Raw genomic sequence first — 16,622 nt, forward strand, 5'->3', positions numbered from 1 at the left:
TAACTATAATACTGGTCCTCAAATAGATGTCTATACCATCCAATGGAATGGACAAAGCCAATTATTTCTAACTTCGTATGGTTAATTAAATTGTAACCTTAAGCTATTTTGTTTCTCTAGGCTCCTGTCTGAATGCTCTTCACTAATGGAATAACACAAGAATTCTGCTACTTCATCTACAAATTTTCATTTGAATTGAAAGGATTATAGAAATCCTCCAAAATGAGGTTATTGCGGAGACACACTGGGCCCCTGAAACTTGCTATGGTGGGCGTTGTGTTTGTGATATTTGTATTCATTATGCACAAAGACGTTGGCAATGGCAGCAAAGATGATCCCTGGTTAAAGAACATTGTTGAAAGAAAAGACCAGATGCTTGATATGATGATGGGCGCAGTGAATAATATAAGGGACTCTATGCCAAAACTTCAGATTAATGCTCCGGTGCAACAAGAAGAACCAGAACAGAAAGTCAAGTCATGTCTTCCCGGCTATTACACTCCAGCAGAGCTCAAGGCATTTATGGAAAGGCCACCACAAGATCCTAACAGTCCTGGTGCTGATGGGAAAGCTTTTAAAAAGGAGAAGTGGTCAATAGAAGAGACCAAACAGAAAGATGATGGCTTCACGAAACATTGCTTCAATGCGTATGCAAGTGACAAAATCTCTCTTCACAGATCTTTGGGACCGGACAGTCGGCCTCCAGAGTAAGTAATATATGCTGTCAATATAAAACTAAAGGAGTATTACTAGAGGAAACATGGGTAAAAAACAGGTTGAAACAGCGCTCCATTGTTTAAAACTTCAATAAGGACCCACTAGCACCTAGCATCCAGGGTAGCATTTAACAATCTTCCCGATCCATGATCCAGTGTATCACCGGAGAGCCTGCTCTAATCAATTAAGACTTCAGCAGCCAGGAGTCTTCACATAGCCAGACATCAGGGAAGGATAAAAAGGAGATTCAGTGCTTGTTGGATCCGGGGTAGACAATCCGATTGAATTGTCTACCCCTGATCCCGCGAGTGCTGAATCTCCTTCTTATCCCTCCCTGATGTCTAGAGGAAACATGGACAACTCTAGTACTCTAAGTCTACAGTTTGTGCCTTTTATAAAATACGAGCAGAATTACCTGGCTTCACACAGGTCTACTTCGACTAATTATGTGTTTAAAAACTTCATTTATATGAATCCAACATAATATAATAAAGTACAGTCTGTTCATGGTGAGTAAAGAAAAATGGCTTGGTTGTTATGGGCAGAAAATTGAGGTCTCGCCAATCCCAAGAGATTTTAATTTGAAGAGATTGTCCGGTTACTAGACAACCCCCTGCCTCAATAGGACCCACTGTATTGAAGTAATAAAGTGAACTATACTTGCCCCTCCGTGGCAACCGGGATTCAGCACTGCAGCCCTGCTGTGGTCTTAGTAATTGCTGTGACAGATGATGTCACAGGAAATCGGGGGACCGCTGCAGCATCATCACTCGTTCTCCAGTGTCTTGATGCCAGGAGTTCAGGAATGTAACTCTGCAGCCTCTAATTGGCTGCTGTGGTCACCTGATTTTTCTGTGAAACAACAATCACTGGGAGCACAACAGGGCTTCTGTGCTGGATCCTAGTGGCCATGGAGGGGTGAGTATTATCTTAATATGGGAATCTTATTGAAATAGGGGTTGTCCGCTAACTGGTCAACTCCTTTAACTCCTTAGTGACCACCCCATAGTGTTTTTACATCCTAATTTACTAGGCTTTAATCCCCAGGGATGAAAAACGTGACATATCCGTGAGGGAAGATGAAATTAAATACCCAAAATCCCCATATTTGTCCCCCAATGGGATCTTTATCCGCGGACCTTTCCCAGCTTCGGTGCATGTGCCCATCAGCAAAATGGAAGACGCATGCACTAAAGTCAAGGATTACCCAAGAAAATTTAAATCTCTCGGCTACCCGAGAGCCTGGAGATGTCACTAGGGGCTGCGATATGTGGTTCCTGGTCACATGATTGCAGTTATCCAATGGATAATGGCGATCATGTATAAGTTAAAAAAAAAAGTTGAAGTTTCATCTTGCCTTATCAATGTAAGAGTAGATAAAACCTCCGTATTTGAACCCCGACGTGATCCTCCTCCACAGACCGTCCCCGGCTTCTGCGCATATGCTTGCTGGCAAAGTGCCGGACATGTACGCAGCAGCCAGGGAGGACCTGGGAAATTTAAAATCTCCTTGCCCCGGCTACTAATGGTCACCGAGAGTCTGGAGCAGTGAGCGGTGGCCTCATTGAGTGGTCCCTGGTCACGTGATGAAAAGGTAGCAATCTACCTTAGGCCGGTCTCACACGACCAGATAGAAATTGTGGATTCTGCATGCATTTGATTTGCGGTAATACATGGATCAATCAAATGCATTGGATTGCACAATTCAGCTCACATTAGTGGGTCAGAATTACTATTTTACCGCTGATATCCGCAACATAAAGCCCATTGCACTCCATGATCGCAGATACATCCGCAGCCCATACGCAACTGCATTGTGTACGGGCTGCGGGTACCTGCGTCATCGCTAAATGATGGCACGAGAATGCAAACAAAAAAAGGATTACTGCGCATGACCACCTGTGTGAGTAGGCAGTTATGCGCAGTACATTACGCGGCCGTACGCAGGGCCACGGCCGGGCTCACAGCTGGGATCCACTGCGGGCCTCCGCAAGCAGATTCCCTGTACCGATTAGGGAATGCCTAAAAGGGAGGGGGGGGGGGGGGTAAACATTTTTAGGGAGTCTATTTTTTTTTTCTGCACAAGTGAGCAATTGGGCCTGGAGTTTATTCAGTTGTGCCCTGAAATCCAATGGGTGTTCTCTCCATTATAGACCTAGCCATGTGTCAACTAAGCAGATTGGCTTACAGTGGGTATGTTTCTGAACACGGGACAAACGGGTATCTATTTTGGGGTGCAAGTCTTCATTTATACATGTGCTGTACAAAAAAAACCCAGTTTTTAAATTGACACAATAGCCAAAAAAATGAAAATTGTAATTTTTTTTCTTTCTGCTTTGCTTAGATTCATTCAAAAACTTTGGGGTCAAAATCCGTAGTACACGCCTAGATGAATTTTTTAAGGGGTCTAGTTTTCAAAATGGGGTCATTTTATGAGGGTTCTCCATCATTTTGGCCACTCAAGGGCTCTACAAGTGGGCAATGGAGCCTAAAACACCTTCAAGCAAAATGTCTGGTCTGAAAGCCACCAGCTGCTCCTTTCAGTTTGGGCCCTGTTGTGCATACAGACATAATATTAGGGCCACAATTGGTATGTTTCTGAACACAGGACAAACGGGTATCCATTTTGCGGTGAAAATCCTCATTTTCGTGTGCACTATTGGAAAAAAAATGCCTTTTTAAAATGGCATATTTGCAAAAATAGGAAATTTACTTTTTTTTCTCTTCTAAATTGCATTAACTCCTGAAAAGAAACGGTGGGGTCAAAATACTCCTGACCCCCCCTCAGTGAATACATTAAGGGGTGTAGTTTTTAAAATGGGGTCAATTGTGGGGGTATCTATCATTCTGACGCCAATGAGCCTTTGCAATCTTGACTTGGTGTAGGAAAATAAAATGTTCCTCAAAATGTTAATTAATGTTAAATTTGTACGTCTCCTAAATGGTAAAAAAAACTACAGTTTCCAATATGCGTCCAGAATAAAGTAAGCACATGCAAATATATATCTTATAAATGCTTCCAATTTTGGCACTTTTAATAAGTATACACAAATTCTAACAGTCTATTTTTACTATCTAAATGAAGTACAATATGTGGCGAAAAAACTGTTAGAATAACTCTGTTAAGGTTATCTATGTCAGTGACACGTCAGATTTCCCAAATTTGGCTTGGTCACTAAGGGGTTAATATTTACCTTTTTAGTATTCCATTTTTATTTTTCATGGCTGTCGGGAATGGTAGGTCCTAGAGTCTGAAACCAAGCTTCTGATTTGATGGTCCAGTCCAGTCGTTTGGCCGTGAATAAAGAACAGAGAAAAGCAGTTCATTATAACCCTTCCTATTACCTCACATATGCCCAACTTGGGGTACTGTTACACGAGACCATAGTTGCGCAATTGGTTGTTCAAAAGAGCGATTTATAGGCAACTGTCGTTCCACGTAAGCATGGCACCCAGTAGGGCAAGTGAGTGAGAATTGCTCCCTTGTCAGAGGTGTTTGATTTTCCAGCTTCCCTAAAAACAAAGTGACTATCAGCCCCTGTAAACAGACAGTTGTTCATCTATGAACAACTAGCTGTTTACTCTGAATAGAGGCAGACGGCTGGAAGAGATCTCCAACGTGCTTTGCCTCTATTCCCTGAATAACTATTGTGCCTCTGTGACAGCATAGGAGCTAGAATTCTAATCATTGGGATGGCTGTTGGGCTTGTCCTGTGTAAAAGTTGTTGTTGTCAGCCGTTAAGTCGTTCGTGACCCTACAGGCGAGCTCCCTCCATGTTCTTCATTTTGCGCTGCTTCTTTCAGTTGTGTGATATCCATGGCAGTATCAGCTTTGACAGTATCGTCCATCGTGTCCTTTGGCGGACAAGTCTTTTGCCGCTGATCTGTCCAAGCATTATAGATTTTTCTAGCGACTCTGCTCGCATTACATGGCCAAAATCCGTGAGTCTGAGTCCGGTCATCTTGCCCCCTAGTGATATATCGGGTCTTATACGATTCAGGACTTCTCTGATTGTTACTCTCGCCGTCCAGGGCATACTCCTATCAGCTTTTTTCGCAGTCCAGCTTTCACATCCACACATGGCTATTAGGAAAATGTTGGTTTGCACCATCCTTCGTTTAGTTGCTATGCCAATATCCCTACTTTTCCAGATTTTGTCTGTGTTTAGCATTGCTCTACGCCCCAATGCTATCCTACGTTTTATCTCTGGCCTAGATTCTCCAGCTTGACCAATTTTTGAGCCAAGGTAGATGAAGTCTCGCACGCACTCTATGACCTCATTGTCAATTTTTATTTGAATTTGGCCATATTTTGCAGTTGTCATAATTTTAGTCTTCTTTAAATTCAGGTAGAAGCCCATATTTTCACTTTCAGTTTTAATCTTGCATGTTAGCTACTTCAGACCTGCTTTTGTTTCTGCAAGTAGAGTTATGTCATCCGCATAACGGAGATTGTTGATGTCTCTTCCACCTATTTTCACCCTGATTTCCACTTTGTCTTGGTCCACTTTAACACATGATCACTTCTGCATATAGGTTAAACAAGAAGTGTGAGAGGATGCAGCCCTGTCGGACACCTTTGTCGATCCCAAACCAATCTGTATACCCATACTGTGTTCTAACAGTGGCTTGCTGATTGGTATAAAGTGATTTTATCAGCTTGACTAGATGTGCTGATACGCCCAGGTCTTGTAGGGCTTGCCATAGCTTGTCATGGTTGACACAGTCAAAGGCCTTGATGTAGTCAATGAAGCTCTTTTGGTATTCTCGAGCTTCTTCCATGGTCCATCGCAGGTTGGACCATACAGAAAGCAAATGGCATGTACTATTAATCTCTTTTTATCTTCTATACATAGAACATTTATGGCACACATGGAACATAAAGGTGGCACGGTTACTCCCCGTGTCCCATTTGTAAAACTGGTTCCAAGAGTTGTTTTTTGACCCAGATTCTACTGCTGCCACTGCCTCCGCTAAAGCAAGCCACCCTCAAATTTTTAGATTGTACTTCCCTGGATGCTTTATTTCGGGTCCATTTGAGTTAACAGATGTTTCCACACAAAGATCCTATTGATTGAAGCATTTAGCTATAAGGGGAAGTTTTGAGCATCCACACCAAGCAGACTATTAGTCATCACTAAAATTGTGTTAATAAGTAAGATGGAACAATACCTCTGCAGCGCTAACTATTGGAAGGTAGCATTCCTGCAAGTCAATGTAAGACTCTTGATACAAGCCTTATAACAATGACTGACAAGCCAGAATCCATACACAGACAGCTGTTTCTAAGTTTTTGCCCCTCATCAGTGTACAGTAAGCTTCTGGCTTAGCTAGTGAGAGACCTATGATGTGGGTCGGCTGTGTAAGAAATACCTAGAAGGTGTTTGAGTAAAATTGTGTTTTAATGTACAGCAATAGAGGCTGGGTACAAAATAATTTACTTTTCAGCTTTCTGAAAGGCACAATTGTATGTTTCAACCTAAAAGTTCTTATATTACATGTAGATTTTTGTAAACTTTGTAGCAGACCGTTTCAGAAAATGACCACAGGACTAACTATTAAAACATTTGAGTAGGGAAACTTTGTTTTCCAGTAAGCAGAAAATTTAGGGAACAGAAGTTATGTTTATGAGACTTCCGTGTGAATGTATCTCCATCCACTTTTATTGAATGTGACTAACTATGGGTGCTTTCCTATGCATGCATTTCTCTCTAAGTGTGGTAGTTCCATAAAACTTTTATCTTAAAGGGGTTCTATAGACTTCTATTATTGATGACCTAATGTCCCTTGCATTCAATGGGAGCGCTATCTGCTTCTAGTGCTGTACGCACTGACAGTCTGGCAATCCATTTTGATCGGTGGAGATGTAGAGCAGCGGAACTTCACTGATCAGCTACTGAAGACTTATCTTGAAGATAGGACGTACTCAATAATAAAAGTCTGGAAAGCCCCTTTTAATCATGTCTAAATTAAAACAGCCATGAAAATGATAGGCCCAGACCTGACCTCTGGAACCCACACACAGTTACCCAGAATATGGGGCTCTATTACTGTTCTGAAATCTGTAGCCCATGGAAATAAATTGAATCATAGAAAACTTGAATTTGAGTATTCATTTATATCTAGGGTATTGCATTCCAACCAAGAATGTAAACCTGGAGTCTCCTCATTCTTGGTATTGGTGCGGATGACAGATATCAAATGGCTACTTGTGATACTCTGTCTAATTAACAGGCGATAACATTAAAAGAAAAAGGTTAGTGTAAGACAACTTTTTAGTTTCTTTTTAATTTATTGGTATGATGATTTTAAAAGATATAGCCTGCAAAGTCTAAAAAGACAGAAAACAAATTGCCCCTGTTCATGGTAGTTAGGCCGCCTGCAGACGGCCACGTCGGATTCCGCTGCGAGAATGGATGCGGACCCGTGCCCCTGCAGAGACCTGCGGCTCACCCGCTCCTGGCGACTTGCATCTCGTTTTCTGCGCGTGTTTTCACGCGGACAAATCGCGGCTGTGTGCATGGGATTGAATTTTCTAATGCAATCCCATGGCAGCGTGCACGGGCGGAAATTCTGCAGGAATGTATGTTTTAAATGTATTAGAATTCAGTGTGCATATTTAGTATAAAATTGAGCATACCTCAGATCTATCTATATCTGAGAATAAATATCCCTTGGCTCTCCATTACCTCCCACGAAAAGCATAACTGAGTTTATGGTCCCGTTTAGAGGAGGTAGGTTCCCTTGAATAGTGGAACTTACAAAGCATGTGCATTAGTGCACTGTACGGACATGTGTGTATACAGTGACATCTTGGTCAGGCAAATTATTTTACTGGCCAGTTTGGAAAATTCTAGCACTATATGTTCTCTCTCTAAATTCTGAACCTTGTTTAAATCTTTAGAGCCCCACTTATCAACTTTGCCATTTTCAGGTGGGGTTGAAACCTCTCAATTTTATGTCAACTCATTTATTGGAATTGGCTTGATTTCAATGTGTAGCTCCTTTTTGGAGTAGGTACAGTACCCTTCTCAGCTTTTCCCTGTCTAGCACTGGGACAGTCGTGCTGAGACTATAAAGTTGTGATGTCAGTCCATAGTCAATGCATTCCTATCTCTAGTAAACACACTCAGGAAACTTGCCACCCGGCTTTCATTTGGATCTTATAACTGCACTTTTACATGCTACAGTGGGTCATCAGGCTACATTTAACAATTGCTGTATCTGTGGGAGCTTTTCTCCAGAAGCTGAAAGATTTGGGAAAGCTCATATTCCACAGCGGGTGTCTGTCCTTGCCTTGGCAGGTGTGTCTGTGACAATGGAGGCAAAAAGTAAGATCCCTGCGGGTGCAAGAATTCCTTTCAATAAAGCAAATGAGAGAATAAAAGGCCTTAACCAATTTAAATTGACGTGGGGAAGTCACCCCCTCTTTAGCAATTTCCCTTTCGAAAACTGGGAAAAAAAATCTCAAAACTGTAACAGCTGTCTCCATGGCTGGTCAGCAAGCGGAATAAAAGGAGCATCATTGTTCCTGTTGAAGGCAGCAGGAAAACCTGAGCTCTCATGTGGAACATTTCCCTTGTTTGAAGTTAGGATTGAGGTATGTGGCCTGTAAAAGAACCATTCACCCTGGCGTTGAAAGGCTAAGAACAAGTCAGTGCAGTGTGGCCGCCCCACAGAGGACAGTACAAGCCCTTCATTGGGAGTTTTCCCCTATAATGTTTCAGAAGTTGGGAGAAGTTGTCTTAGGTCAAGGATAGAATTTCAAGAAGGTTAAGAACTGATTTTAATAACTTTAGACCAAATAAAGTCTTAAAAATATATATATTTTTTACTTGTATTTTAGGTGCATTGAACAGAAATTCAAGCGCTGTCCTCCACTTCCAACCACCAGTGTAATCATAGTATTCCATAATGAGGCCTGGTCAACCCTCCTCCGAACAGTATACAGCGTGTTACACAGTTCACCTGCGATTCTTCTGAAAGAGGTCATTCTAGTAGATGATGCTAGTACAGACGGTAAGTGAAGTCGCTATGATCTGTCATTTGGTGCCATGGAGACTCCTAAAACTGTAACTGCCATATGTAATTGGGCATCACACACATTATTTGCTACTCACTACTTTATCTGCACTAGCTTTTTCTTTGCACAAGTGCCTCCATACCAACTGGTTGAACGATGTGAATCTTTGCGCTTTGCATTGTACATATCATTTGGCCAATCTGAATGATGTATACAAGTGGAAGTATCAAGTATGTGTACTGCATCTTATTGCTGGCAAGCTTCCATGTGTTATTACTTAAAGTATAGGTTAGTGACTGATTTGTAGCTAATAAAAAAATGGTGTAAACTGTTCTTAACTTCCTCAAGGGATACAATGTGTGCCTATCCTGCCTAATAATACATTTACGATTATTGCAGGTAATCGTTAATCTTAAAACTTCACCTGACCATGTAAAATGTTAATCTCTCACTGTAATTTCTGCAGGGCACATGCAAAGTTTTATTAACCGATTCCAATCCATTTGTTTTTCTCATTCATTCTCCCCAGCTCCAAATAAATTGGAGCTGGGGAGAATGGATGAGAAAAAATACATTTTCCCTTCACCCTCCTGATCTGACAGAGTTCAGGAGGGTGCAGGTGCTCACTGCACCGTGGGGGGGATGTGGAAGTAATACTTCCGCTTTCTCCCTTCTGCTTCCCGGCTCGGCGATCATGTGACCGCTGGGGTCAGGTGGCACCCAGCGGTCACATGATCGCCGGGCAGAATGTGGAAGTAATACGTCCGCATTCTCCCTTCGGCCTCCTGACTCGGCGTTCATGTGACCGCTGGGGGTCAGGTAACACCGGCGGTTACATGATCGCCGGCCGGAATCGATCTGCATTACATAGCGCTAATTGAGCGCTATGTAATGTGTAAAGGAGAAGGCAAAAAGGGTTAAAAACCCTTTCTGCCTTCTCCTCGGGGGTCCTTGATGAGGATCAGTGCAGGAGTGTATCTGCACCCGATGTGTCTGATGATTGGGTGCAGATGCACTCCTGCACTGCAGTGTCGGGCCTGCCCCGACATCGGAGCTATGGAGGGAAATGATGATGTCGGGGCAGGCTCGACATTGGATTGGAAAGGGTTAATAAGGCAATCCTTTTTAGAAGGGGTTTCCAATAAAAAGAGCTCATTATAGTGTCCCACTGTGCTGACCTCCGGTGCTCAGAAGGTTCTGCAACACCACCACAGGCAAAATGAGGTGCCCATTGAACTCACTGGATTATTCATGTAATATGAAAACTTTTTTAGCCCCTCTGGCCAATAGATACGGGTGTTGAATTGGGGACTCCCCATTTATTGACACTCAATTATCTAAAACTATATTTCAAACTAGTTTTTATAGATTAGCTAACGCCCATTAAACAACTACTCATACATGTGAAAATACCTGAAGATGTTTTGCCCCTCACCGTGGCTTATTAGCCACGGTGAGGGGCTAATCTCGAATGTGGTTCGAGATTTTGCCTCGTTTATAACTGGACATTACGAAAGGTAAGTTTTTGCTTTTAGTGTAAAAGCAAGTACTATACATTTCCAGCCAGTCCAGATCAGCAGTAACTACTTATTTAATCTTCATAAGTGGTGATGGCATCAATCAGTCCTTAGGTGGAAATTTTTTAAAAACCTAGTTGTAATAATGCTTGACAGTATGTCAATTTGTCTCAAACCATATTTACGTTTTTAAAGGGACTAGTTCACCATTCTGTTTTTTTTAATTAAAACCAGATAGAGAATTGTATTCCATTTTCTAATCTGTTTTTATTTTCTGATTGTAGAATTCTTTATTCTGTTTGTACATGATTATGGGGGCGGCCATCTTTTTTGAGCTACATTTAACAGCATTAAGAACATTTAGAGAGATACTTTTACAGCAGCTTCATGGGCCATTCACACAAGTGCCAACGAGGGAACCCACTAACCTGTAGGGAGACTGTTCTTGACATGTTCTGTGACCTGGAAGTGATCACAGCTTATACCTATTGTGAATGGCCGATGCTGTGTTCTCTACATATAGGCGCTACCTCTCAGTGTAATCCTGTCTGTGATGTTGGTGAGATGATTGCTATATCGAGTCCGCGTTATTCGAGTCGAGCTTTTCGTAAAATTCGAGAGCTCCACCCGAGTAACGAACCCCATTGACTACAATGGGAGACTCGAGCATTTTTGTATGTGGGTCCCGAGCTTTTTTTTTTTTTTTTTTTTCTTGGTTAGTTCACTCGCTCTCTCGCCAATGGCGCGCTGCGTTGAGGTGGGGAGGGGCCAAAACAGGCACGTCACAGCGGGGAGGAGCCAAAAACTGGGGAGCGGTCGAACACAGCTTAATGCTCGTTCGAGTAACGAGCACCATCGAGGACGGTAATACTCGAACGAGCATCAAGCTCCGCAGAGTATGTTCACTTAACTCTAACAGTATCAGATCTGTATGTCTGTCAGATAAAATGAATGCAGTATGTTTTATATTACCACATATTATGTGTAATAGAGCCCTATTGTTCTCTATGGGTACATATGAAAACGCTGTACATACACAATTACGATGCATCTGTGCAGCAATTCATATGCATATTGCTAGGAAACAAAACAAGGAAAGTAAGAAAAAATAAATAAAAAGAAGCAGCCAGGAAGTCAATTCATGAGATACGCTGTCATACACAGATCACGTGGTGTCATACACAATCGTGGTGATACGCCAGTGAAACGTTGTGTTTTATACGCAGTGTTTCCCCATACAATCGTGTCAGCCTGGCCTAAGGCTACGCTATGATTGCGTATGTATGTATATGTATGTGTGTATGTATGTATGTGTGTGTATATATATATATATATATATATATATATATATATATATATATAATATATATATTTTTTATTTATTTTTTCTCCTTTGTGACGGTTGCCGGGTCTTGGAAACCTGCAAGTCGCAACATGATTGAACTCGCTTGTGATGCTCTGAGGTTTGGCCACGTGTTGTATCGTGGGCAAGGTTGCTGTGTAACTCTTGCCTAAATAGTTTCGCTAGTTAACATTATAATGAAAAAACAAAAAGGTAAATGGCAATGCCGCCTTTCCTTTAGTCATTGGTAGAATGGCTATAGAAAACCTGGGCTTTTTATCTCTCCTACGAGATACTTTTTGCTTTATAGCAAATATACTTCTGGGAGAAAGTATGAGGGATCTCTGACTAATGCCTTGAAGTAAGGGGCACAGTGGTTCTGTTATTACTGCTGATATGTGATCCCTTGTTCTGAGAGCCTTGGGGGTACCAGCTTCTGGACCTCAAAACATGTAATATTTTCTGTTATTTAGCAATGTCGTCATGAAATTCCAACTTGTGGCCCCAATTTAGATCCTCTTTCACTTATTGCTGTGTTATGTTCTGCATAGTTTCATTATAGACAAAAGTAATAAAGTGCTGTGGAAAGCCTGAATGTAGTGTTTAATATGTAAAAAGCAAACCATGAATATATGGAAAAGACTATTCTGTAGACAGACAGTATTTTAGTTTTGCACTTGTGGTGGACTGTATACCAAAGGTTCTTTTAATTGCTGAAGTTCTACTAAAAAACCCCCTTGGCACATTATGCTGCTAATATTCTCCAAAATTGTAGTAATACTGGCGTTGGGGGGGGGGGGGGAAATCAGGGGTGTAACTATAGTGGATGCAGAGGATGCGGTTGCACCCGCGCCCAGGAGCCTTAGGGAGCCAATAAGACCTCTGTTCAACATATAGGGAGCCCAGTACTATGAATCAAGCATTATAATTGGGGGCCAGATTAGGTTTTGCATTGAGGCCCAGAAACTTTAAGTTACCCCTCTGGGGGGAATGTTCATACCTTTGACCACTGGGACCCCCAAGGACCACAAGTACAACTGTTCGCGAGCTCCCCTACATGAATGGTGCACATATGTGCCTTTACTTCTGATGTAGATGGCCAAGTGCAGTGGAAACAGCCTTGTATCCGTCATTGACTAAGACGAAGAAAGGAAAGGCAAGCGTTCTCTTCACCCCCCCCCCCTTCCCAAGTGCTTGAAAACTCACTACAATTATTGTTACATGTAAATGTCTTTGGAGCGTTAAAACTTGCTATATTGCCAATCGGCGCTTGCTCTTACATATTTATCTACACATGTAAAAGGACCCTTACCCTAGAAGTTGCGTTATTACTGCTACTTTAGTATTACTTTGTGGTCGGAACTTTAATGTTTTAGAAGTCCGCGAAAGATATGGTTATCTCACGTTTTTGTACTGAAGTAAATGACTCCACCAGGTCTGCCAGGGCCTCTCTGACAAGTCTAGTTTATCTAGCAGCCAATGTGCCCGAGATGATTAAAGGTATTGTATTTCGAGAATTAGACAGTGACAAAAGACTACGTTTTCCAATTTTGCTTCTCTGTATAATGTAATGAACAGAAAGCATTTTGTCTGTTTCCAGATGGATTTCAATTTTATTTAGTACTTTCAACTTGTAAATTCCATTGAAAGGAAGATTAACACTGAAGATATGCAACCAACGGGCTTTTTATGATTGGGCTGTGCTTTGGGAATGTTACAATATTGGGCATTAATTTTAAAACTTACCACTTTTATTCTTGGGTAGAGGTTGTTTAGCTAACGATAACATGGGGACACTATATATAAGGTGCATTCTTTGGATAGACACAGTTGTTTTAATTAGAAAACAAAAATGCTAAGCTTCACTGGATAATTGCCTAGGGACGGTTTCACATCTGTGCAGGAACCTCCGGCCGACGGTTCCATCACAGATCCTGCTCAAGATGCCAGAAGAAAAAGCACTGCAAACAGAGCTTTTTCTTCTGTCAAAAGGCCTGGTAGCTGAGCAGAAAGTTGCCGGACCCCAATGGGGTCCATCCAGCTCTTTTCGGTTCTGTCCACAGATGGAGCCATTCGACCAAAGGATTCCCCTTTACGGCTTCTTGAATGGAGCAGGAAAGCTGAATCCCCAACGCAAGTGTGAAACCACCCTTACACGCCCCTTCTCAAACTGTGAGGTGACCCCTAGTTACCCTGTTTCCCTGAAAGTAAGACTTACCCTGAAAATAAGCCCTAGCATGATTTTTTTAAAGACTTTTGAAGATGAAGTATGATTTTTCAGGCTTTTTGAGGATGCTTGAACTATAAGCCCTACTCCAAAAATAAGCCCTAGTTACAGGTAATACAAAAAGTCAATTTAAATAGTGTCCAGGCAGATATATATGGAAAATAGTAAAAACTTTTGAAACCTAAATTAATATAAGACACTGTCTTATTTTCAGGGAAACAGGGTATCTGTTAGGTATAGCTGGCGGGAGGTTTATGAGAAGGCAACAGACTCCTTTTATTTTAATGTTCTACTCAAAATATTTAAAATTAGAGGTAATTTTTACAAATTCAGGAATGAACAGCAACCAATGGTGAGGCTAAGACCTCGTTTGCCTGGTGAAGCTTCAGTAGAAAGCTTGATAGGCTGTGGTCTAACATAGACAAATTTTAATGAAATCTCCTTCATATGGTTATAAAATGACAGCTTCTTGTTTATAAGATGCAGAATTTTCTTGGGAAACGTGTAAATGTGTCGTTGGACCTAAAGTGATCATTTTAATAGTCAGTTTGCGTATGCTGTATTTGACCTATTTTGGTTTCTTTTCATCTACAGAATATCTGAAAGAGGAATTGGATACCTATGTAAAGTCTCTACAGAACGTAAAAGTTGTGCGACAGCAAGAAAGGAAAGGCTTAATTACTGCCCGGTTGCTGGGTGCCAATGTTGCCACTGGTGAGGTGCTGACCTTTCTGGATGCCCATTGTAAGTTAGACTGCATCAGCTACTCATTGATGTCAGATTATAACACCATCTCCTTTTTTATAAACCTACTTTTTGCCTGCATGCCTTTTATCTCACCGTTTAGGCTTATGTGTTAATGTTTTTGTAATTTTATAACTTAAAGGTATTTTCTAAGTTATTGCTTTTATATGGTTTTGAGCCTAAAACTACATAAAATCTATTCACCCTGGCGCCATCTGACAAGTGACGTTGCTCGACTAGTAAACCTGTCACATGGGTTTATAATGTAGAATACCCTAGGCAGGTTTACGGAACGTCACTGATGATGTCCCTGTCCGGCAACCTACTTACTGCAGCCATGACGTGGGTAAGCAATCCATGTGACCACTGCCACCAAAGTAAACAGAAAACTGAAATCGCGTTGAAAATGTAATTTAAAGTAAAAAATGCATGCAGTAAACTGTCTACTAGTTGTGAGAGTGCTACCTTAAAGAGGACCTGTATTTTCTTTTTTGTTTTTAGATCAGCAGGGCCGGCTGCATGGCAGCGTCCCGTTGCCTCTATCGGTGCCTAACTTTTCTTGATACTCGCTTCCATACACCTGCACGGGGTCTTCTTGGATTCAGTGCTGCCAAGTGGGTAGGCTCCACCACTCCCCAGTAATAGGTGATGTTAGACTTGATTTGACAGTCTGACGTTGCCCATTGACAGTGAACAGTGGAGACTGGCCACTTCACAGTCACAGCATTGGGGACCGTATCTAAGAAAAGTCCATATGGGTGAACTGAGGACAGTATCAATAAAATAAAAGCAGTGAGACTTTAACATCTAACAAAGGACCGGCCCTTAACATCTGAGCATTCTGGTTGTGAAACAAACACTTTTTTTATTTAGTTTTTTTGTTTGTTTATTCTCCAGGTTATCTTTTCAGTTGTTTTTCCATTTTGGTATCTGGAATAAAAACCACAGTCAGAGAGAACTGTACATAAATATTGCAATCAACCCTGAGGAGCCCAAGATGTCAGCCAGTGTGGCCCACTTTGGAGTTACAGGGCAACCCGCTATTATATCAGTGAGGGTTGATATCCTGTATGGTGGGGCACCACCCATCTGTGGCTGGCATCTTTGGTATCGTTCACATGTGCAGGCTATCTTCATATGCAGTCGCTCCTCCCCAATCTGGGCTGGGTGGAGTGGGTGACTGCATATTGGCCTGCAATGAACAAGTTGCTCCTCCACACCATTGTCTGGCTGACTGCATATTTTTAGGGCTTATGGCGGTTGCGCCTGCCCTACGGCGATCGTGCCTGCCTTATGGCGATCGTGCCTATGGCGACTGTGTCTGCTTTGCAGACTCAGGTATTGCATTTTTGGCTTTTTCAGTGAATAACAACCCTGAGAAGACACTGCAGATAATTGGAATGAGCAGGACCCACTGTTATTGACGGGATACATCGGGGTTGGGCAGAAAACATTGCTCTGACCCCTGTGTAGTGGCTGGTGCTCGTGACTGCAGGCTGAGGTTTCACTGAATTCAATGGGAGTTGCGCTTGCAATTATACAAGTGCCAGCCACTATACATGGATTGGCACGGTGGCTTCCGCCCTAGTCCCAGTGTGTCCCGGTACTGACAGCGGGCGCTGCCTGGAAAACCCCTTTTAATGTAATTCATCACTATCAGGTCTATTTATATATACCTATATATAAAATGCACTTTGTATACTAGTATGCCCTTGCTCACTCTGATTAAGAGCATTTTAGGTTTTCTTTTGTTTTTTTGGTAACCATTTTGAATAGTCGTTAGGGCAGTGATGGGCAACCTTTTGAGCTCGGTGTGTCAATTTGCCAAAAAACTGAGCATAACTCGGGTGGTGTGTCACTTCGAGAAAAAAAACATAAATTTGCGATATTTATAGTTTAAATAACAAAAATGTATTTAAAAAATCCAAAACACCCATAGCACAGGCCCTCTCCTCTCGCTGCCTCCCCCTCACTTATCTCAGTAATAATGAGCCCTACCTGTGACAGTGTCCCCACAGTGGCCCCACAGCAGTGACGGTGCCCCCCCGAGAC

General features: G+C 42.0%; 1 protein-coding gene across 1 annotated transcript in view; it reads left to right on the forward strand.

The window, feature by feature from the left end:
• The window catches only part of GALNT6 (polypeptide N-acetylgalactosaminyltransferase 6), a 63,476-nt gene that overhangs the window by 22,583 nt on the left and 24,271 nt on the right, over positions 1-16,622 (forward strand). The window contains exons 2-4 of the mRNA XM_066584363.1: positions 121-707; positions 8,564-8,736; positions 14,421-14,570. Coding sequence (XP_066440460.1) covers positions 223-707; positions 8,564-8,736; positions 14,421-14,570 — 808 coding nt within the window. The 5' untranslated portion in view covers positions 121-222. The remainder of the gene's footprint in view (positions 1-120; positions 708-8,563; positions 8,737-14,420; positions 14,571-16,622) is intronic.

Source organism: Eleutherodactylus coqui, chromosome 1 (assembly GCF_035609145.1).
Source record: "Eleutherodactylus coqui strain aEleCoq1 chromosome 1, aEleCoq1.hap1, whole genome shotgun sequence".
NCBI classification, from domain to species: domain Eukaryota; kingdom Metazoa; phylum Chordata; class Amphibia; order Anura; family Eleutherodactylidae; genus Eleutherodactylus; species Eleutherodactylus coqui.